The sequence below is a fragment of the Puma concolor genome, chromosome E4 (genome assembly GCF_028749965.1).
Source record: "Puma concolor isolate L17-30 chromosome E4, mPumCon1.1.hap2, whole genome shotgun sequence".
Classification (NCBI taxonomy): Eukaryota; Metazoa; Chordata; class Mammalia; order Carnivora; family Felidae; genus Puma; species Puma concolor.
Window position 1 is genome coordinate 39,043,209 of NC_141683.1, and position 22,925 is coordinate 39,066,133.

The 22,925-nt window shown below is 45.1% G+C and overlaps 2 protein-coding genes across 8 annotated transcripts in view; one reads left to right on the forward strand and one right to left on the reverse strand.

The window, feature by feature from the left end:
• PPP2R5A (protein phosphatase 2 regulatory subunit B'alpha) overlaps nt 1-10,917 on the forward strand; it is a 65,522-nt gene extending 54,605 nt beyond the window's left edge. The window contains exons 8-13 of the mRNA XM_025921116.2: nt 346-399; nt 6,569-6,619; nt 6,919-7,038; nt 7,122-7,249; nt 7,965-8,066; nt 9,762-10,917. Coding sequence (XP_025776901.1) covers nt 346-399; nt 6,569-6,619; nt 6,919-7,038; nt 7,122-7,249; nt 7,965-8,066; nt 9,762-9,894 — 588 coding nt within the window. The 3' untranslated portion in view covers nt 9,895-10,917. The remainder of the gene's footprint in view (nt 1-345; nt 400-6,568; nt 6,620-6,918; nt 7,039-7,121; nt 7,250-7,964; nt 8,067-9,761) is intronic.
• A 1,454-nt stretch (nt 10,918-12,371) lies between these two features.
• PACC1 (proton activated chloride channel 1) overlaps nt 12,372-22,925 on the reverse strand; it is a 45,916-nt gene continuing 35,362 nt past the window's right edge. For 5 of the 7 annotated variants that reach the window (XM_086694364.1, XM_086694361.1, XM_086694366.1 and 2 more), the window contains 4 exons: nt 18,572-18,714; nt 17,495-17,639; nt 15,276-15,383; nt 12,372-13,314 (listed from right to left, as the gene is read on the reverse strand). In XM_086694364.1, coding sequence (XP_086550490.1) covers nt 13,153-13,314; nt 15,276-15,383; nt 17,495-17,639; nt 18,572-18,714 — 558 coding nt within the window. In that variant the 3' untranslated portion in view covers nt 12,372-13,152. Of the gene's footprint in view, nt 13,315-15,271; nt 15,384-17,494; nt 17,640-18,571; nt 18,715-22,925 lie in introns of those variants that run through there. The other 2 variants (XM_086694363.1, XM_086694368.1) reach the window with 2 other exon arrangements.

The following is a 22,925-nucleotide window of genomic DNA, read 5'->3' on the forward strand; positions in this document are numbered from 1 at the left end:
TCCATCTAGCCCTGATAGTGTAGTTGGACAATGATTTTAGTCTCTAGGAGTATGTAAATAATATCCTATCAGCATAGGTATACATGCAGAAACTTGCTGAAAAACTAAAATGTTAGCTGTAGTCCTTACATTCAGAAGTTACTACTGAAAAAAGAACATTTTTTGACCTGTAAGTTACTTTTCAAGCTTAACAAGTGACACAGTTGTGAATATATTCATGGTTACGTATTGGATTAGAGTAAAATTTGTTAAAATGACGTAATCATTTGTGTTAACTAAATATAAAAATCATGCATCACTGTTATTTCTTTCAGTAATATTTATAAACTGTCCCTTGCATTTTAGCTAGCCTACTGTGTCGTACAGTTCCTGGAGAAAGATACCACACTAACAGAACCAGTAAGTGTCCTATTTATTTTTGTCTTTAATCTACATTGTAGCATTTCATTGTGGCTTTTTCTTTATATACCTGTGTAGAGCTATCAAACAGTAGTAATATACTTTAAAGTCATTTAGAAGGAATGTTAGGTTAATCTGCATTCAGAGAACAGGGTTGGGAGGGGAAGTTCTTATGAGCTATAGGATGTCTCTTGAATAGCTTAAATATAGATTAATACTAAAATATAGCAGAGATGTGTGATGATAGGATCTAGTGACTGCATGTGAAATTTTACATACATATTGTCTTTACTGACAACATTTTTAATCTTCATTCACCTTTTAAAATTAAAACGTACTGTGAGGGTCCCAAAACTATTCCCTGGAGTTTTGTTTTGTTTTTAGAACTAGGATTTTCTCTCTTATTAATAATAAACTACATGATAGGGATTGAAAACATGTCCTTGCCTTTGGTGATACAGATGTATTCTTGGAGTAAAGGTTGTTTATGAATCAGCATAGCAATTCAGTCTGAATTCTGTTGACTGTTGCCCACAGATTCAGGAGAGAATAAAAATGTTACTATGAAAATTGAACATTTAAGAAAAACAAAAGGTAAGGAGAAATAGAAACGTATGAAAGCAGAGAAAACAACCTTTTTACATTGATGAGTATTTGACAGAATGTTTTCTAGGTATCCTTAACGTAAATATCTAAGAGTTCTTGAAGAAAAGCAAAGCATTTAAAGGATTTAAATGAGATTTTCTTTATTATGAAGTTACTGAGGCTATCCCTAGGGATGCCTGAAGATTATAAACTTAGTAGTCTTTCTCTGATTGAACTTTGTGTAAATGAACAAAAGATATTTTTCCACTCCTAATACTTTTGAGTTTTTGAACTTTTACACTTGCAAATCTTTCTGGAAACAGCTAAAAAATAGTTTTTTCAAGACTAATCAGGAGAATTAGGAGCCTAGTATTACATGAAACCACATAAACCTCTAAAGTAGATTAAAACATAATATAAATCCATGGTACCTCTCATCAGACTTCAGACAAAATCCGTACCATAGTAAGTCATGGTTCATAGTTGAATTGTAGACAGATATAATTTAAACAAATTAATATGGGATGGATAGAGAAGAAAGGTTATTTGTTTTTAAAGAGTAGATTAGGGAGGATGATGGCCAGAGATCTTTCTTAGGGGAGCTGAGTTAATGGAAATAGGAACAGGATGAAAAGGTAGAAAGGTAAATGTCCAGGTTGACAAAGGAAAATATTTTTCAGTTCATAATGATCTGTACAGGTATATAGATCTTTCCATTTCTCCCATAGTCCATTCCAGCACCAAAATTATGGCCATGTTACTTGGGTTTGAGCCTTCATATTTATTCTCTAGAAACCTGGTATTCATATCTAAGCTTATTGCAAACTATAAGTAAGTCAGAACTTTGGCTAGTTTATTACATTATTTAGGTACCCAGATCTTCAATTGAAATTATTTTCTAAAATGGAAATGACTTTAATGTTTTCTCTTTGTGAAAGTAATGTGTGTTAATTTGGTTCACACAATACAAAATCGTAAAGCACAATGTGGACGAAGTTCCTTAAAATCTTGTCACCTAAAATTTGAGAACCATTTAAGTTGATGAATATATTTTCTAGAAATTTTTTCTATATGTGTGTGTGTGTGTGTGTGTGTGTGTGTGTGTGTGTGTGTGTAGGTTCAGTTGTAGGACAGTGTTGATCAGGTGTTTTTACTTCTCAGTATAATGTGGCTATCTTTCCATATTAATCTGTTTTATTGCTTTCACTGGTAGCATTGAATTCCACTATATGGATTATCATAACATATTTAATCAGTCTTGAATTTATGGACACATGAGTAGTTGAAACATGTTGCTGGGTGAGGGGATGTTTAGGGTGTTAGAATTGTTCTGTGTCCTGTCTGTGGTGTTGGCAACAAAAAATCTATGTGTATATAAAAATCCTGAGAACAAACAGTACACACCTACACACACACACACGAATTTTACTATATAAATTTTTTTTAAGTAAAAATTTTTTTTTTAAAAGCAATCTCTACGGGGCGCCTGGGTGGCGCAGTCAGTTAAGCGTCCGACTTCAGCCAGGTCACGATCTCGCGGTCCGTGAGTTCGAGCCCCGCGTCGGGCTCTGGGCTGATGGCTCAGAGCCTGGAGCCTGTTTCTGATTCTGTGTCTCCCTCTCTCTCTGCCCCTCCCCCGTTCATGCTCTGTCTCTCTCTGTCCCAAAAAAATAAATAAACGTTAAAAAAAAAAAAAAAATTAAAAGCAATCTCTACACCCAATGTGGGGCTTGAACTCATGACCCCAAGATCGAGAACCGCATTCATGCTGTACTGAGTCAACCAGGCACCCCATGTATATAAATGTTTAAAAATCATTAAAATTAAAACCATGTTGCTGAGTCAAAGAGTACTTGGAAATTTTAACATATTCCAAGCTGCCTTCCAAAAAGTCTGAACAATTTAATACAGTCAAGAGTGTGAAGATGCATTTTCCTTCACCATGGCCAATGCTGAATGTTAAGCTTTAAAATATTTGCTAGTCAAAGAGGTAAGAAATCTTACTTTAATAGGTTTTTATTACTACAAGGATTAAGCCATCCTTTTATGTGGTTATTGATCATTTACATTTCTGTGTTCTTTGCCTGCTTTTAATCATTTTCCTGATATATTTTGCAAATAGTTTTTATGCATTTGGAGTTTTTAAATTTGAATATAGTTTTGTGTTTAAAGTTTATTTTGAGAGAACGAAAGAGAGTGCAAGCCGTAGAGGGGCAGAGAGAGGGAGAGACAGAACCCCAAGCAGGCCCCGCAAGCTGTCAGCATGGAGCCCGACATGGGGCTCGAACCCATGAACCATGAGATCATGACATGAGCCGAAATCAAGAGTCAGACACTTAACCAACTGAGCCACCCAGCGGTCCCTGAATATAGTTTTCAATCTTTCCTTAAAGAACTGAAGAAAAATGTTATGTAGTGGAATCTATTCATCATTATGGTTTCTGGCTTTGATGTCGTACTAAGAAAAATCCTTCTACCCTTTAAGATTATAAAAATATTCTCCAGTATCCTATTCTAGTTATTTTATGGATTTCGTCTTTACCTATAAAATGTTTATTCCATCAGTAATAGTTTCCTAGGGCTGCTATGAATTACCACAAACTTGGTAGCTTAAAATAACAAAGTTATTCTCCCAGAGTTCTGAAGGTCAGAAGTCCAAAATCAAGTTGTCAGCAGGGGTACACTCCCTCCAGTTGCTCTAGGGGAGATTCCATTCCTTGCCTCTTCCAGTTTCCCGTGTCTCCAGGCGCTCCTTGGCTTGTGGCATTGCTCCACACTCACACTGCTGCCTCTTCTGTCTGTCCTCTGTGTCTCTTACAAGGACACATCACTGGATTTAGGGCCCATGCAGATAATGATGATCTAACCTTGAGATCCTTAACTAATTTTATTTGTAAAGACCCATTAAGTCACATTCATAGATTCTAGACATTAGGACACAGATTTTTTGAAGGGCCATCATTTAACCTGCTACACCATTTGAAATTGAAATCTGTGTGTGACAAGGGTGAAGAACTGGTCTTCTTTTTTGTTGCTTTTTATTAGTTTTCTGTTGCTATGTAACAAGTTATCACAAAATTTAGTAGCTTAAAAAAATCATTTATTAGCTCATAGTTTCTTTGAGACAAGAATCCAGGCATTACTTACCTGGGTCTTCTGCTTCAGGGTCTCCAACTAGGCTGCAGTCGACGTATTGGCCCTGGCTGGGCTCTCACAGAAAGGATCACATGAGGAAGGATCTGCTTCTGAGTTCATGTGGTTGTTGGCAGAATTCAGTTCCTCAAGTGCTGTTGGACTGAGGGCCTCAAGTTCCTAGCTGGCTCTTGGCTAGAGACTACCCTCAGTGCCTAGTCAGTTCCTGACTAGGAACTGCTCCAACAGAGCAGCTTGCTTGATCAAAGCTTGCAAGATGAGAAGGCTCTAGACCATCTCCTAGTAAGATGGAAGTCACAATCTTCTATAACCTACTCATGGAGGGGATATTCTGTCCCTTTCGCCACATTCTGTTGGTTAGAAGCAAGTCACTAGGCCAGCCCAATTGGAGGGGATGGGATTATCCAAGTATGTGAATTCAGGAAGTAAGGATCATGGAAGATCATTTTAGGAGTCTGGCTACCAACACAGCTACGTTTTTTTCTTTCTAAACGGGAAGACAGCAGTCCAAGTACCACCACTTAATTGGCTAATTCATCTATTTTCCATGGAACTGAAATGCCACCTTTGTCATACATATATACATATATGTACATGACTGTAGATAGTCTTGTTTCCTATCCCTGCCTGCTTCTTTAAATAAACTCTACACCCTACACCCAACATGGAGCTTGAACTCATGACTCCCGAGATCAAGAGTTGCGTGTTCTACTGACTGAGCTAGCTACACGTCCCTATTTCATATCTTTTTGCCCGTTTCTGTGCTGATATCATCTCATTTTAGTTGCTAATATCAGTAATATGGGTTCCATTCCGTTAATTCTCCCCCTCCCACCCAGAAAAGTTCTTGGTTATTTGCTTACACTTACAGATTATAGAATAAATGTTTCTAGTTTCAGAAAGTAATTCAGTTGGTATTTGATTGAAATTACATTAAATATAGGAAAAATGTATGATATTGAATCATCTCATCTATTTGTAGTCTCTCACGATCAGTAAACATTTCTTGCAAATTTTATTCTTTATGTACATTAGTTTTTGTTAGGAAATGCACCTTTTTTTATTATTACTGATACTATGTTTCACAAAGGTATTGATTTTTATATATTTATCTGGCCACATTGAATTTGGCTACTCATTTTAGAAATTTTGTTTTTTAATTTTTTTAATGTTTATGTATTTCTGAGAGAGCGTGCACGTGTTAGCAGGGGAGGGGCAGAGAAAGAGGGGAACACAGAATCCAAAGCAGACTCCAGGCTCTGAGCTGTCAGCACAGAGCCTGACGTGGGGCTTGAACTCACAGAACTGCAAGATCATGACCTGAGCTGAAGTCAGATGCTTAACTAACTGAGCCACTCAGGCGCCCCAGTAATTTTTGTTTTTTAAATTAGGGAGTATATAATTATTATATACTTAGACAAATAAGTATAATTTTGGTATTCCTGTCCAAGAATATTCATTGGATCCTTTTTATCTTATTGGACTGTCTCCTGAACAGTGTTCTTCCTAATTTGAATAAGTGTTTATTACAGGACCAGGCTATTGAATATAACTGTAACTGGATTATAACTATAAAATAACCTAAAAGGCTGTCAGATACATTTCCACGAAAGTACCAGGCCCTGATGGTTTTACCGCCTGTCTCCAAGAAATCACTATATAAGATGATTGCTGATGGTTTCTAATAAATTCTCTTCATTCTAGCTTACTAAACTAAATTCTTATCAGAATATATAGGCAGTCAGACATTTTGAACAACTGTTCAAAATCTTGAGATGATCATATAGTTTTTTTCCTTTTTAACTTAGAACTGTTAATGAGTTGAACTATCCTGGAATTTCTGGAATAAGGCATAATGGGGCAAATATTGTCCTGTTAATGTTCAGTTTAGTACAGATCTTTGCAATTATGTTCACTTAAATTCACGATCCGTTCCATGTATCTTGGTGATCAAGATGGTGCTAGCTATCAAATAAATTGGGAAGCTTCCTGGCTTTCTTGGTGCTTCAAATGGTTTTAAGTAATAGAAATTCTTTGTTCCTTATTTTCTCCCTAAATTAACTTTCCTCACTCATGCCACCAAGTCATTATCATACTTTCCTTTATTTTCTTCCTAGTAAGTAGCACTTAACTATTAAAATTACTTACATGTTTCATGAATAACTTCCATTGGTCTCCCTGCTTTTTGAAAATCCGGGTCACCAGTCACCTGTCTTGTTCATCACTGTCTTCCTAGCATCGAGAACAGTATCTGGTACAGACACACTCAGCAAATACTTATTCATGGAAGTGTAAAGCCGAGCAGAAAGTCTGGGGATACACTTAAATATTGATCTACTTCAGAATGAATGTTATGTAATCACAATTACTAAAAATTTCCTGGGATTGACCAACTTCATGGCTTAATTTGTGCTAAACTTCTTTTTTGCAGGTGATCAGAGGACTGCTGAAATTTTGGCCAAAAACATGCAGTCAGAAAGAAGTAGGTTTTGTTAAACAAAAATAGTACAATCTCACTAAAACTTCTTAATCTTAGGGCTTCAGTATATAAACCACGCAGCTTTGGGCTTGGCTGTATTGTTACTGCTACCTAGCAGGAGCTGGTTTTCTGGGGATTGAAGAGACCTGGTGGGATAGCTGAGCATTATAGTAAATTGCGTATACTATCAAGACCTTTTTTGTCCCTGTGTAATTTGTAGATTAGCCTTCTCATTTGTAGTTTTGTATGTTATCTTCATAAAATTTGTCATATTTATTAAAAGAAAAATTTTTTTAACCTAGGTGATGTTTTTAGGAGAAATTGAAGAAATCTTAGATGTCATTGAACCCACACAGTTCAAAAAAATTGAAGAGCCCCTTTTTAAGCAAATATCCAAGTGTGTCTCCAGTTCTCATTTTCAGGTATGATGTTTTCAGCGAAGCCATTTTTTATACTAGCCTTTCCTTTATCTTTTAGTTTTGACGTTTCTAAATGTTTTTTTTAGGTTGCAGAAAGGGCATTGTACTTCTGGAATAATGAATATATTCTTAGTTTGATTGAGGAGAATATTGATAAAATTCTGCCAATTATGTTTGGCAGTTTATACAAAATCTCCAAAGAACACTGGAATCCGTAAGTGTCTTTTATGTTGATCGTGGTATTCTGATATTTGTGCTTTTTGTCTTTGAATCTCCTAACTCCTACATGAAACCTATACAGATTTGGAACTTATTCTAAGGTTAACATCAGTTTCATTCCATTGTGCACTCGATATACATATAGTTTCACAGAGCTGTAAATACATGTATGTTGTTAATTTCAGTTTAAAATTGCAAACCCCCCTGAAGGTAGGACGACCTGGTGTGACATTCTGCACCAGTGTGTGGTCAAACCCAGTGGGGGAGACCGACCGAACATCCGCCAAGGATGCACAGACCTCGAAGGTCGGTGCTATCCCAGGGAGAAGCGGAGGTGCTTAAGGTGTAGATGTTTAGACTGCATATATTCCAACTTCTGTAACACCCTTATCCTCCTTTGTGGGTTTTTTGTTTTGTTTACAAGTTATGGTAGGTGATTTTTTTCATCTTTTAATACTGTTAGCTTGAGACTGGAGAGCAGCCATGAAGATAACCATAACGCTTTAAGAGTTTAAGCATGATAAGAAAGACGTGAAATTTTGGAATCAGACCATCTCTATCACCCCTGGCTGTGTGACCTTGAGCAAATTCCTAAACCTCTTGCACCTTTGTCTGTCATCTCTAAAATGGATTAAGTGAATCAGCCACTATTTAGAGATGATAGTCATGTTGTATTTCCTATAACCCAGCACTGCTTACTTTCATTTTAGGACCATTGTAGCACTGGTATACAACGTGCTGAAAACCCTAATGGAAATGAATGGCAAGCTTTTTGACGACCTTACTAGCTCCTACAAAGCTGAAAGACAAAGGTATTTGGTATTTTTAATTGCCAAGTTATCCATACACTTTAGGTTGGTTGAAGGTGATTTCAGTTCAGTAAGGTATCTTGCCTAAGTTAAAATTAGTATTTAAGTCCGTCACATTAGAGAATTTCAAACTATATGCTTAAAACTCTTTTAAGTCATTTCCAGATAAAAAACTTCCCCTACTGGTTAGATTATGATTTTAATGTGGATTATAAATCCTCTCTTTATCTCACTCTGAGGCTTAGACTTTATCAGTCTAGCAGCATCTGCATTGTGAAATACACTCTCTGCCAAATTTATAAAATTTGATTTCTTATGTATCTATGAAAATCGTCTTTGTCTGCTTTACTCTGCAGCTGCTCCTTGCACAAGTTTGGTAGTTTTAAGCCGCACATTTTAACGAAGTGGTATCTAAAAGTTGGTGTTTTGGGTTTTTTGTTTTTCAGTCAGAGGGAGCTCACATAGGTCTCTGGCTCAGTACTATTAATATTTTGTTCCTTGCAACAATATATAGGGATGATAGCACATACCAGCATTTACACACCTGCCTTAGTGATCACCTCTTTTCAAGAACTTCATATACAAAATGATCTTGTAAAAATCACTTCTCATTCATTTCAGAAATCAGGTGGGTAGTAACCAGTCAGTATACCTGCACCCACGCATCATTTGAGAATAGCTACCATTTACTTTTAAGAAGTTTATTACCTATTGTTTGTTTGGAAAAGCTGATCTCTTTTGACTGAAAAGTTCCTAATTGGGGTTTTCCTGTGGCAAGTAGAACAAGAATGGCTCCTCTTCAAGGGCATCCTAAAAAACCACGCCTTTCAGGCAGAAATTAAACATTGGGCAGCAGTGGGAAGAAAAAGATGATTTTTATAACAAAAAGATAACTTGTATATTTCATACGCCTAATCGTTATCTGCAAAATGATAATGGCATATAACTGTGGAACTGTAAGTCCATGGGGTGTTTTGTTTTTTTAGAGAAAGAGAATCTTAAAAAGGCTCCATGCTCAGCGCAAAGCCTGATGCTGGGCTTGATCTCACGACCCCGGGATCATGACCTGAGCTGGTATCGAGAGTCCGACGGGACACTCAACCAACTCGGCCACCCAGGCGCCCAGCCTATGGTTTTTTCACATGTTCATATAGTCCTTCAGAACAGTTTGGTCTCAGTTATTCACAGTTGTTTCCCTTAGAACTGAAATCAAATAGTTGAAACATATAAAATATTTTGAGTTTTGTTTTTCCAGAGATGATTCAGACTTTAAAGTTCTCATGACACGTAAGAGGTGACAGAGTAAGAGACTGGTTAGTGGCTAGAGAGGTGATTCTACCTGGAAGTGGCTCCAGCCTGAGAGCCAGCCCTTCTGTCTCTGTAAAAGGGTGACTGTGCCAACCAGGGTGACTGCAAGAGGTTTAGGTGAGAAAGGGAACATAATAAAGCATGAACGACAAAGTGGTCATGGAAGTGAGAACATGGAGCAGAGAGAAAGCAAGGAGTCACTCTGCGTTGGTACAGGAGAGTGACAAGAGTAATCAGGTGTCCAAGTAATTGGAGCTCAGATGCTTTTAGGAGAGGGAGTTAAATGAAATGGGGGTGAACAATGCGTTCTCCAGCAGACTGCCAAACAGCAACTTTCTTCAGGCCCTAAATTAAAGGTTTCTGACTACAAAAATTTTGGTTTCTCTACAGAGAGAAAAAGAAGGAATTGGAACGTGAAGAGTTATGGAAAAAATTAGAGGAGCTAAAGCTAAAGAAAGCTTTGGAAAAGCAGAACAGTGCTTACAACATGCACAGTATTCTCAGCAATACAAGTGACGAATAAAAAAAGCCACCACCTGTTGGATAGGCAGTTTTGTACACTTTTTTGAAATATGTAAAAATTATGAGACAAACCTCTCAGTATAATATAATTAAAAGGCCAACTTTTTTTCTGGCAACTGTAAATGAAAAATATGGACTAAACATAGCCCTGTGCTGTATCATGGCCACAGTATATTGTAACCTTGTCTAATCATGGATTTATTGTGTCACTTCTACAGTTTCACAGAAATGAATGAACTTCATCATCTATGATATGAGTGAGCTAATTATGGGAGTGGTAAGAATTATGACTTGAATTCTTTTTTTGATTGTGTTGCACATAGATACAGTAGTCTGCTCTGTATATTTTTCCCTTTTATAATGTGCTTTTCACATTGCTGCAGACCTTAGTTACATCCTAGGAAAAAGAACTATGATGGGGGGGGGGGGGGGAGTTACCTGCCCTAAGCCTTCCTTCACTAGAGTTGCTGCACTCTGGAATTTGAGCAGAAACTTAAATCTCCAGGCTTTTTAAAGCACAAAATATAAATAAAAGCTGGGAAAGTAAACCAAATTCTTTAGATTGTTCCTCAAGAATATCCCTCTTCATCTGCAACTCCCCACAGTAATGAGCCCAGATTTGTGGAGGCAGCACAGGTAAACGCTGAGCCTGCCTCTCAGTTCATTCCTCCTCTTCCTCCCAAAGGCTGAAGGCAGGGCCTTTCCAGTCCTCAGAACCTGCCCTTCCTTCCAGCCCCTGCTGACCCAGGGAAGGAGGCTTTGAGTCCCCCAGTGTGGTGACACAGAGCACTCACGGTCACTGGCTGGCTTTATTTAAAGGAAACGCACTAGGCTGCCCCTGTAGAGTTCTGAGCAAGCTGACTAGAGAGAGGTCTTGTATGTTTTCACTTGGTCAAGTATTTCTCACCTCTTTTGTTATGAGTACCATTCCAATCTCTTTACTTGCAGTTGTGTGGAAAACTGTTTTGTAACGAAAGATCTTCATTGGGGGATTGAGCAGCATTTAATAAAGTCTATGTTTGTATTTTGCCGATGTGGTCTTTGCTTTTTCCAGCTCTGAGACATCCAGAAGCAGTCTGCTGCCTCTTTATACAATGTCTGCCTAAAATTCTAAGTTCTAGGCTAGCCTTTCATCTTCATGTCCTTCTATGTTCAGAGAACAGGCTCAAATTACCTTAAATGTCGGTTTTAATTAAAAATCTCTAAGTTTATAATAAATGCTACTTCTTTGGGTGAGGAGTGGTTTAGGGAAACGGTGGCAGAGTCAGACATCAGACAGTACAAACTCTCCACTCCTTTGCATTCATGAAGAAGTCTAGCGTTTTGCGTGCTATTCCTAGGTCACTGTACAAGCATCCCTTTTCACTCGCTGTGGCCCCAGGAGAAACTCTTCCTTTGGGTGCATGGCTCACAGTTTATGATCTCCAGTAGCCACCTTCCCCCAGCCATCCAGGTCCAGGGGCTCTGGCCGAATTGGCCACACTAACCCGAGGCCAGCCAGTGTTACGGCTGGGGGCAGCCCTGGAAGACCAGGGTGAGCCTACTACAGGACACAGAGTCAACGGCAAGCCCCTGCCTTTTCCAGAAAGTGAAGGCTAGGTCTAAATGTCTGCGCAGTGGAAGACTTACACGTTTCTTTCACCGAAGAGCAGCCACAGTGGATTCTGACAGGCTGCAGCTGTAGTTAGGAAAGTTTTTTTCTTTGGCAAGCTAAAAATACTTCCTAATTATCTACTTATCCTAAAGCGCATTTAAGAGGTCTCTCAACTTTCCACAATACAGGAAATGCAGTTTTAGTGTGTTTATTTGAGCTAATTTTATTAGATATTGAAGTATTACTAAAGTGGTGTCATCTTTAGAGACAGAACACACACACACGTTTTCCAACGTTGTTAACGTAAGCTTCTCTGCCTGGCTTCGCATTTGCCTCACAAAAAGACTGCACAGAGACGAGATCTAGGCTAGCATGAATGTGCATGCTTCTCTGGCATCGCAAAGTACCAGGGAATATTTCTTGGCACAAGTTTACCTTTAATAATTCCTCTTTAAACTACCTAAAGCCAGGTTACGAAATCCAGTGTTATCAAGTCCTCTTTGGAGCAAAGGGGCATGTAAGTAATTTGAAACTCTGCAGACAATTCTCAAAACCTTAAATCGGCTGATGTGAAAAACATTTCAGTACTCATCTTTGTCAAAAGCTAAGCTGAAGGCTTTGGGGGGGTCACACTGAGTACCCCTTTCTCAGCTGCTTTTATAGGACAGGAAGAGAACCCCACTTACGCGGCTGGCTCTGCCACTCTTCCTGCCATCCATCGCCACACCCCACCCCGACCCTTCCTTGGACGCATTCATGACCTACCTCGGGAGTCCAGATCCCTCCATCTTGGGAGTCCGAGCTCATGCTGCCATTTGGTCACAGAATGAAAGTGTACCGGTGCCTACTGATTTAGCAGGTATTCATACTGGCACACTGACTCCTTTTGCATTAACCTAACTTTTATTTACCTGTTAATAAAATCATCAAGATACATTGAGTAGGCACCTCCTATGTACATATGGCCCAGGGCTTTTGCATGTTAATGACTCTACACTCTTACACCTCCATCAACAAATATTCTAGCCAGACAGGTAGGTGGCTAGTCAGTCCACAAGAAATCTTATTCCTGGTTTCTAGTAGCTTTACAAAAAAGTCCCATTTCTTATTTAACAAATGAGAAAGCGTGCCAAGAGATACGGCAGATGACGTCAGAGACGACAGGGTTCTTGCCTTTGGGTACAGGGTGCAGAGGTTTCAAAGCATAACCTGTACATCTGCAGAGTCAGGATTTGGGGAAAAAAGAAAATCACACTCTTCTGTCCACTTTAGAAAACTAGGGCGGAAGGGGAAGCTAGAGTAAAAAGTAGAGCCTTCATTACCCCATTAGAGCTTAACTGTGCACCAAACCAAGTAAGAAGAAAGGCAACTTCCACAAACCTTCAGAAAAGTTGATACAGATCTAATTCCATCTTCCACAATCCCTCGTCATCTGTTCAGGAATAATTTAAATACTTAAATAAGTTTTAGGTTACCCACTGGATCTGTTCCATCAGGCTTTAAACATCCTCTTTTGGGGCCAGGTTAGAAGCTGCAGGCTGGCAGGCTGTTCCTCCCAGCAAGGCCCGTTTCAAGTGAGCACAGGATTGCCGGCGGCTCGTTTCTCCACGCGGAAGTGACCAGAACTTCCGTTGCTGTGAGCAGTTCTGCGAACACAAGGCCACTTCAGCTTATGTGGTTCGCCGCCTGACCTCTTTTTTTAAGGTACCTCTTTCTGATCTTGATCATCCATTTCACACTCAGCTTGGCAAACTCCGCTGCTTTAAATAACGCCAAGAAGGCCCCACAGAGCAGGGCGATTGTGTTCCAAGGATTGGCGGTGATTATCTGGAAAACAAACGAACACAAGTGTATCAGTTTGCCTCAACTTGGATTCCTAGGTCACACGAGTGTTCCTGTCAAGATCCTCCTGCCTCAGATTATTGGAGCGACAAGAAAAACACTTGGGTTCTAAAACGGCCATGACTCTGTACTTCATTCTGACTAGACCTTTAATGTGCGCAGCTCAAGTCTGAGAAGAAAAATACTAATCCCTTCCTACTATAAAGTGATCCTGAAAAAAATAAACTTTCTCAAAAAAGTTCTGCACAAATCAGATATTCAGTACTGAGGTTTAAATTTCTAGCCTAGGGGCGCCTGGGTGGCGCAGTCGGTTAAGCGTCCGACTTCAGCCAGGTCACGATCTCGCGGTCCGTGAGTTCGAGCCCCGCGTCGGGCTCTGGGCTGATGGCTCAGAGCCTGGAGCCTGTTTCCGATTCTGTGTCTCCCTCTCTCTCTGCCCCTCCCCCGTTCATGCTCTGTCTCTCTCTGTCCCAAAAATAAATAAACGTTGAAAAAAAAAAAAAATTTAAAAAAAAAAAATAAAAATAAAAATAAATTTCTAGCCTAATCCCCAGAAGTGGCTTGGAGACAAATTTCCCCAGAACTACCTACTCCAGAAGGTCAGTTACTCGTTTTCTTCCCGTCTCACACTTACTCGCACTTGCCCTCCACGCAGTCCAGTGACAGTGTCACCCGCCGGACGTCTGCCTTCAGGCCATGCCCTGAGCCCCCCAGCCTGCGACGCTTTCCTCTTACTCGAGTTCACTGATCCTTCACGGCTCCGTGGAGCCCTCTCTGACCACTAAGCCGAGAAACCCTCTGGCAGAAACATTTATCCCACAAAGCCCTTTGGCAGCTACTGTCTGTCTGGAATGAGTCGCTTCACAGCTATCGACTACACTCACTAAATGTTAAACGCTTCTAGGTCAAGGTCACAGCTTGGATTTCTTTCTGAGTCCCCAGCATGGTACCCACAGCACTTTCAAGTCTGTTCAGCAGGGTGACCTTGGACAATCTGAGCTTCAGGGTCCACAGATACAAAACGGTTACACCGGCACCACTGTTCAGGACCATGATGAAGCGGAGTGATGACACGAGAAAAGCAGGCCTCGAGCGTGGGCTTTACTCGTCTCAATGGGCACTTCCTACCGAATGGTGTAAGTGAAAAACGTGTGCTCACACACTTCACGTGTAGAACTGAAGACGTTCACTCTTCCACCCAGATCCGGACTCAGCGAGCCGCACGCGCCCCTGCATAAGTGGCCCTTCCCGTCCCCGGTTCGTGGTGGAGGTGCGTGATCAGGGAGCACTACAGGTCACACAGACCCTCCACCACATGGGCCTAGCCGTGCAAGGCGCTTTCCCTGAGCTCCGACCACATCGGCACGTTCTGGGATTACCTAAACGCCAATCAGTGTCAGATCTGGGACTGCCTCCGGGGGATGGCGTCTCCCCAGAACGTTCCTCTAGCAAAGCTGTCTTATCATCCCTCCTCTTCCGAGACTGCGTCTGGGAATCTGGCATTAATTGAGGCAGTGTTCATTTTTACTTGTAGGTTTCTGCTCTGACAAATAATGATTATTATCCAACAGAGACCTATGAAAAAAGAATGGCTTCCAAAAAAAAAAAAAAAAAAAAAAGAATGGCTTCCAGTAGCAATAATCTAGACATTAGCTTAATGCAACCCAGGTTTTCTACTCGCTCCACTCAATACTACTAAGCAAGTACTCTGTGCTAAGCACTCCGCCAGGCAGCACATAAATAATGGCGGACAAAAGAGGAAGCCCCCACGTTCACGGGGACAACTGTCTAGTGATGATAAGATCAATTAAACACAAATACAGGACATGAATGTCATAAATGAAAAAATGATTTGTGCCATGAGAGAAGAGGAGGACAGCCTGGAAGGATGAGCCAAAATACCTCAGCACAGGGTGTTTGCTCTTGTAACCTTAAGTAATACTCACATCTTGGACTTTCTGGATGAAAGGATCTTTCCATTCAAAGACCACAAAAAACAACTGAGCGCTTTTTTCAGCGGCCGGCCTCTGGTCAATGTAGTTAACCACACTCGTCTAGGTAGAGAGAGGAGAAAGCGTTACAACCTCTGCGCCCCTGCCTCACCTGGGTTGCAGGAAAGGAGAAGGAAGTTAGGGGATCTTGGTCCTTGGTTCTCTTCACATCATCTTCTGGAGGGAGAAAGCCAAAAATCTCATACACAAATCCTGAAACTGGAACCAGGGCCAAGACTTCGGTTTCCAGCTCTCTGGGAAAACAGCATCTGGGATGTACAATGGGTGTCCTGGATTGTCACCAAAATCTGTCCTGAGATATCTGGACTCATGATTAAATCGTATCCAAAGTATCATGTGAAGACCCAATTATAAGTCATAAAAGTCTCGAATTTCAAAATACTTGATCTTAAAAGCTAAGTCTTTCAACCCTTCAGGTCTTACACAGACAAAGCGCAACCTCACAGATCCGCCCGGCTGAGCACTCACTCCCTGTTAAGTATTTAGTAGGCATGTCTGGTAAGATCTGGTTATCGATGACTAGAAGCTGCTAATCTGCGCGGTATAACGGGGAGCGGCCGGTGCCAGAGGCAGAGCCCAGCCCCGGCCACAGGGCGGCTCCACCGCCGAGCTGAGCCTCACGCTTCGCCACTTGCAGAGCAGCAGACAAAATGCCTGCATCACCGAGGTGTGGTCAGGATCAAATGAGATAAGACATGGGTATTTTAAACTTCAAAACACTACATAAAAAACATTTTTCAACTTTGTTCAAAAGGGTTCATGTCACCCACCGAAACACTTCCAACTTAGACAATCACGAACGGCACAAACATGGGAAAATGGACATGTTCACTGGGACTTAGGTCTTTGGGTTCTGAACCGTGGGGCGAGCCGGGCAGACCCAGGCTGCACCTGACTACGGTGAACACATCGAGGCTCCTTTCCTCGGCTGCTGTGGGGCCAGAAGAGGAAGATCTCGGGAGTTCTCGGAGAAAAGCGTGGAGCAAAAATCCAGGACGTGACAGTTACCTTACAAACTGGGAACACTTTAGGGACCCACTGCCGGGGGGCTAGGGGGGTAGGTTCCACCTCCTGAGGCAGGAACAAAGCCTGTCCTCTTGAAGAAAACCGGCCTGAAGCCCCTCCCAAACCCTCCTCCTCTCCAGTCTGAGAGGCCAGGGCACAGGGAAGGGGTGGGCCCGGACGAGCGCATGGCTTCTGCCCAACGACAGCCCCGTGTCGCTGGGAGTAGGTCCTACTCCAACCCAGGCCTTTCCCAGTGCTGCCCCTCGGGGTCCAGCCTGCTGAAACACCTCCAAGGAGGAGCCAAGTTTTCAGAACAGACTCCCTCGCTACCTCTGTAGGCACTCGGCCACTGATACACAGGACGGTGGCCTCAGGGTGTAGGTGTGGGTAAGGGGGCTGCCACCGCGGAGGTGAAAGTTCCAAAGGTAGGGGTGCAGCCTTGCTTTCAGTGATGACTGGCAAACAGCCCTGCCACGGCAACCAAAATGTCCCCTGCCCCCCATCCCCACTGCCAGGCCCATTCCCAAGGTCCTCCCCCATCCGCTGCCGAGACCGTAGCTAGAAACCTCGGGCACATCTCCTGGTTCCAGGCTAGTGGGCTGAAAGCTTTCAATCACACTTCCCATTAGTAACACATTTCTGAGTACATACCCCACATACATGACTTCCTCAGAAGTGACGTAAACATTACTCTTCTTCTAATGTTCAAAACACTCAAAAATGGAAAAAGGATGAGATCAAGAAATTAGTTCAAAAAGCAAGCTAATATTTTCCTCATGCATCTCAATGGACCCTCACGTGCACCACACTTCGGAGGCCACTGTATCTAGTCTGTCTTCCCTGCAAGTCCTCTATCTTCCACGAGACCAGCGGCCTCTGACGGCCAAGAACACGGACTGTGCTGGGCGCGCCACCTGCTCTGTGAAATGCAGGCGTCCCTGCTTGGCCCACGTGTCTGGGGAGGACCGGCTGCAGCCCAGGCAAAGGCCTAGAGCGTGCCCAGCCTGCGGGACATGGCCGCTCCCTGGCACGGGGTCCCTTCTCACCATACGACTTCCCCAAGGTCCTCTCTCCTGCGAAGCTTCTGTCCACCCCGGACTCCAGGGTGGAAGCGGGCAACGGTGCGAAGCACACCCAGCACCACCTACCTCCTGCCGGAACTCCACTGCTTCCCGCCCATCCTCCTCCTTGGTCTTCACCAGGGACATCTTGACCCAGGTGCGGAAGCCGCCGGAGAACTTCCAGCTGGAATAGGCGCTCTCGCAGGCCTGCATGAAGCCCACCCTGTCTGGGCTGGGCGGACAGAGAAGAAGGGGCCAAGTTAGGCCCAACAGCAGGATTCAAAGTCGGCTGGACTCAAACTCCAGCCCCTACTCCAAGCCGGTTTCTCGGCTACCGCCACGAGGACAGGGCCCACTTCCTGCTTCCTTTCCAAGCTCTGCTTCTAGGCTTCCGAACAGAGGGAGAGTTGTCACCCGCCACGAGGCAGCTCCCCCCAACCCCTGCTCCCAAGAGCACTGGCCCTGAGCGGGCAGGTGCGCCCGCCAGCATGACAACTCTGGCCCTCGGTGGCCCTGAGGAGCCCTCGCTGGGCTGCCAGCCTCCCTCCGGGAGGCCCAGTGAGGGGAGGACAGCTCCTCGGCTCCACGCAGGGAGGGCAGAGGGAATGCTGGGGGACAGACGGGGTGGAAGACGCCACAGCAGAGGCTCCAAGCCCCAGATCAGGAAGGATGGAGCAGTGGTACATGAGTAGGGGAGGTGGCCCATGGCCTCATCAGCCCGGGGGAGCCGCCTCTCCTCTGGGGTGGCTACCGCCCCCACTGGGCACTCTGGGTCCCAGTGTGTCCCCCACGCAGACAGGAAGCTTCATCCCCGTGTTAAAAACGTGTGGCAAACACACACCGCGTGTTGGACATGCTGCCCACGACACCGCAGGGGAGACCCGGCAGAGGCAGGGACTGCCCTCAGGGGGCTCACAGGGTCCAAGGCAGCTCCTCTCGCCTTAGCCCCCCGAACGGGCAGGACCAAGCCTCTGCCTCCAAGTCCGAACACTCGCCACACCAGACCCGCTTCCTTAGTGAAGCCAGGTTTCCTGGACAGCTAGGCTCCAGGTCAGTCCCTGGAGTTGGGCCCCCATCACTGCCCCGCTTGCCCACCCCGGCCCGGGATAAGCAAGCGGACAGGAGACCGCGTGCGGCAAGCCCGGCACGGACTGGAAACGCCACCTTTGCAGGAACTCCTGGAAAGACGAGAAGAGGAGGTAATCGATGGCACTGAAGTCCTCGCTACTCTCATTCAGGCGGAACTGGAGGAAGACCAGCTCCCGCTTCTTCACTTCCCGGGGCCCCTGCACGATCAGGGCTGATTTCTGCAGAGAGACAAGGGCCAGAATCAGCCCTGTGGGAGCCCCGCCTGTGGCCCCAGAGACACTGAGGGTGACCAGCAAACTCCTTGCCCAGCGGCCCCCAGCTGACCACAGGCCACCCCTCCTGCCCACGGCTGGCTCCCGCTCAGCCCCACAGCGCGACTCTCGGGCTAGCGCCTGGCCCAGCGCTGGGAGCAACCGTCCTCCGTTCATTTTCCTCACTGGCTGCCTGTGCTACGGACGCCCTCGGAAGGGACGCTAACGTACGTCCAGTATGCGGACAAATGTCTTCTTCCGGTCTGTCGCTTTGCCATTAGCTTTGTTTCTTATGTCACTTGTTAGATGAAGCTTTAAATTTGATACAGTGATATCTGTAAATCTTTTTCTCTATGGCTTCCAGGTTTTGCTTGCGAAGGAAAACCAAAATTACATCCACGTTCTCCTTTTCTTTATAGTGCTTTTTAAACTTTTTTACATTCAGACGTTTTATGTGTGTGGCTTTCAGCTTTGCATCTGGTGTGAAAGAGGGACCTACCTCCCGCTCCCCAGACGAGGGACAGATGCGGAGTTGATCCCTGCGGGTCTACACTGTTCTGCCATGTGACCGGGCAGGTCCCCTCCGCGACGTGCCTCCTACCACCACCCCCAGCGGGTGACTTTCACACACGTGTTCTTCTCCATGTACTTTAAAACTGGACTGTTAAATTCCATGAAAAAAACAACTGGGACTTTTAACTGTGATGACGCTGGATTTACAGATTAATTACCATAAATGATTTACAGATTAATGAATTACAGATAAACATCTGTACAGCAGTAACCTCCATAAATGCTCTCCAGATGTCGAAGAGCGGGCACCATCAGGCACAGGTGCTACAGGCACACTCACTGCACATTAACGAATTGTGCCGCTCAGTCCTTATCCCACTTTGTGTCTATTCGATCCGCGAATGCGAAAGAGGAACGTGTGCATTTAGTCACACTTCAAGGCAATGGAATTTTTTGTTCCTAATAGGTTTTGCCCAAAACATACAAAAGGAATGCTATTTTGCAAAGATCTGTAACTCTTAATTCTTAGTGGAGAATAGTATAGTTTTTTATCTGAATTAAACATCTCTTGTAACCCCTGACACCCGGTACAGCAGTGTGACTGACGTTCACGTGCCCACTCACTTGTTCTGCCTCTTGTTGCATTTTTCCCAGGAAACCTCCGTCCATCTATTTATTTTCAACCTTTCCATGACACGTTGAGTGGCAGCAGAGAATGCACTCTGTTCCCACTACCCGCTTCCTCCTGGAGAACTAGAACCGCTTCCCCAATCCCACATTTTAGCAGCACAGTCACCCTGCTGGAGCCTCATTTCTGGCCTCGGCCGTGGCCATGTGATGAAGTTCCTGGAATGTGCACCAAAGTGACTCACGAGACTCCACACTGTGCCCCGAGACAGGGCACCGCTTGTCCTCCACGTCGCACCCTCCCAGAGCGGAAAACGCATACACGTGCTGGCAAGCCATGGCTGACCACGAGGACCGAGACTGCACCACGGGGATGGTGGAGTGGCAGACAGAAGCCATCGCTGCCCGCCCTGCGAGGCGGCATGGCCCAACATGCCCACCGCCTGCACGCCCGACCGGCTCCAAAGAAACAGACTTCTCTCTGGTCTCAGCCACTGGGTCTGTTTGGGGTGTTTGCTTTTGCACAGCAGTTTAGTCTATTCTCTGCCCAATGCACAAAGTTATTTTCTGGAACTGGAGTGCTGTGGGAACCATCTAAAAGAGACAAGGACTTAACATCTGGACAGTGGGAATATGGCTGGCATTCCTACAAGCTGGAAAGACGGTGGCCCTAATTGTGGCAGAGCAAAGTGTGCAGTAAAAGTTAGCTAAACCAGGGGTGCCTGGGTGGCTCGGTCAGTTAAGCCTCCAACCTTGGCTCAGGTCGTGATCTCACAGCCCTGTGTCCGGCTCTATGCGGACAGCTCAGAGCCTGGACGCTGCTTTGGATTCTGTGTCTCCCTCTCTCTCTGCCCCTCCCCCACTCACACTCTTTCTCTATCAAAAATAAATAAATGTTAAAAAAAAAAAAGTTAGCTAAACCGAGGGCACAAGAGACACTAGAAAACAATGAGAATCTGAAATCTGACAAAGCAGGTCAGATGAGCACCAACCCCCGCCCTCGAGTGTCACTTTCACACAGACTAGCCAGGAGGCAGACAGCCAGCAGCCTACAGGGTTCTGAGACCTCCTACTACAAACAAAGGAGGCGGAGCTGGAGCAGAGTAAAGGACAAGCCCACAAGCCAAACACCAATTCTGCAAGGTGTCAGCCTACACAGCAGGAAGCGGGTGCACCAGAGGGCATATTTTCTAAAGTCCACCCCAGGCATGGCGCCGGAGGATCTCTACCCATGCAAAGTCTCCCAGTGGCCAAGGCCAGGGGCGATCAAGGACACAGATATCTAACCAAGGTGCTCCCTGCGTGCGAGATAGGATGAGCCACACCTCCCCCCTACTCAGGGAATGTCCTTGCTGCCACTTGCCAGGCCCTACTTCCCAGCGTAAGTGCACATGTATGTGGGGGGGGGGGGGCGGGGGCTCCCCTACCCTCCCCTGCGCTCCCCCATCCCTCCTCCTCCTCCGCCACTGTGGGGCCTGAGGGCAAAACTCCTCTGAAAGGAACCACATCTAGAACTGCTGGAGAATACTGACCTTCACCCAGAGCTGGCCGCAATAACTGCCTTCACTGCAGTTTCCATACAAACAACTCTCCCTGGGGCGCCTGACTGGCTCAGTCAGTTAAGCCAGGATTCTTGGTTTCAGCTCAGGTCAGGATCTCACGGTTCCTGAGTTCGAGCCCTGCACTGGACTCTGAGGCTGGACAGTGTGGAGCCTGCTTGCGACTCCCTCTCCCCTTCTCTCCCTGTCCCTACCTCCCCACGTGCACTCTCTCTCAAAATAAATGAATAAACTGAAAATAATTATATATATTAAAAAATAACTTTTGTGCTCTTATTTCATGGGTGTTTATAATACTTAAATTACGTAATTACCGCAGTAAGCACAAGCAGCACACACAGGTTTGGGAATGAAGGCAACGGGCTCCTGGGAAGTGTCCGCTCAGGGGGCACCGACAGGAAGGACACCCACAGACCCGCATGTGCACTGCCCGGCCCTCCGACTGGTATGTTTCCCAGAGCGGCCGGCAAGAAGCGGCCGGGAATCCGCATGGTGTTTCTACGGCACATCCAGCTCTTCCGTAAAATGTTTACAAATTATTCTCCCTTTCCTTTAAATTAGCATCCATTGCCCTGTTCTGGAGTCCATTCTCTTTTATTCCTCTTGGTCCTCTCCTAGGCTGTCGGTTTCCCGTAAATGTCTAGCGAGCCTTCGCTGTCCATTCCCACTCCCGAGAGAAGGACCAGGGTGACTAGCTTAGGGCTGGGGTGTGGCTGTCCTCACCGGCGCCCCTGCCTGGGGCTGACGCTCTGTGGCAGCAGGCAGGCAATGCCAGGCCAGGTACTTGGCGTGTCTCTTGTGTGAAGATTCCTTCCCAGTACTTGTCCCCTCCCCTGCACCGTGGAGGCCCAGTCTCCAGTTCTGCTCCGTTTCTCTCTGCTGCCCCAGTGCCCAAGCAGGGAACCTACCCAGGGCTTGCGTACATAGGAATGGCCCCTGGGCCTCGTACCCGGAAGGAAACGCCGTCCCCAGCAGCTCTGCGCGCCCTGGGAGGGTAGGAGAGCAGCCGCCCGGTCCCATGATGACTGTCCCGTGATGACTGTCCTGACCGCTGCCCTGCCCTTTGGGTGAGCTGACTCGGGAGCTGGGAGCCAGAAGGAAGGCTTTCACCTCTCCTGAAGCCTCTTCTGCGCCCGCTGTAGGGCGTGGCCTTTCTCTGGTTTGTTTGCTCCACCCACCTGACCCAACTTCTATTTTACACCGGCTCAAAACGCCTAGTCCACTGGTGATACCCCTCCTGGGTTTGTGGGACTTTTATGGATACTTTATTTTGTTCCAGTTTTTGCAGGCGAGGGAACCATTTGAGCAGGATCTCAGGAGGAGGCCTGGAACAAAGGTCATCAGAACCACCTCAGTGTGACTCTTCTACCTTAGACCCAGGGGGGCAAGTCAGGCTCCAGGGCAGACCACTCACTCTCTCCTCACCTGGCCATTACTTCTATCCGCAGCTTCGCCTCCCGCCGCTCGCCGCTCCCGGGG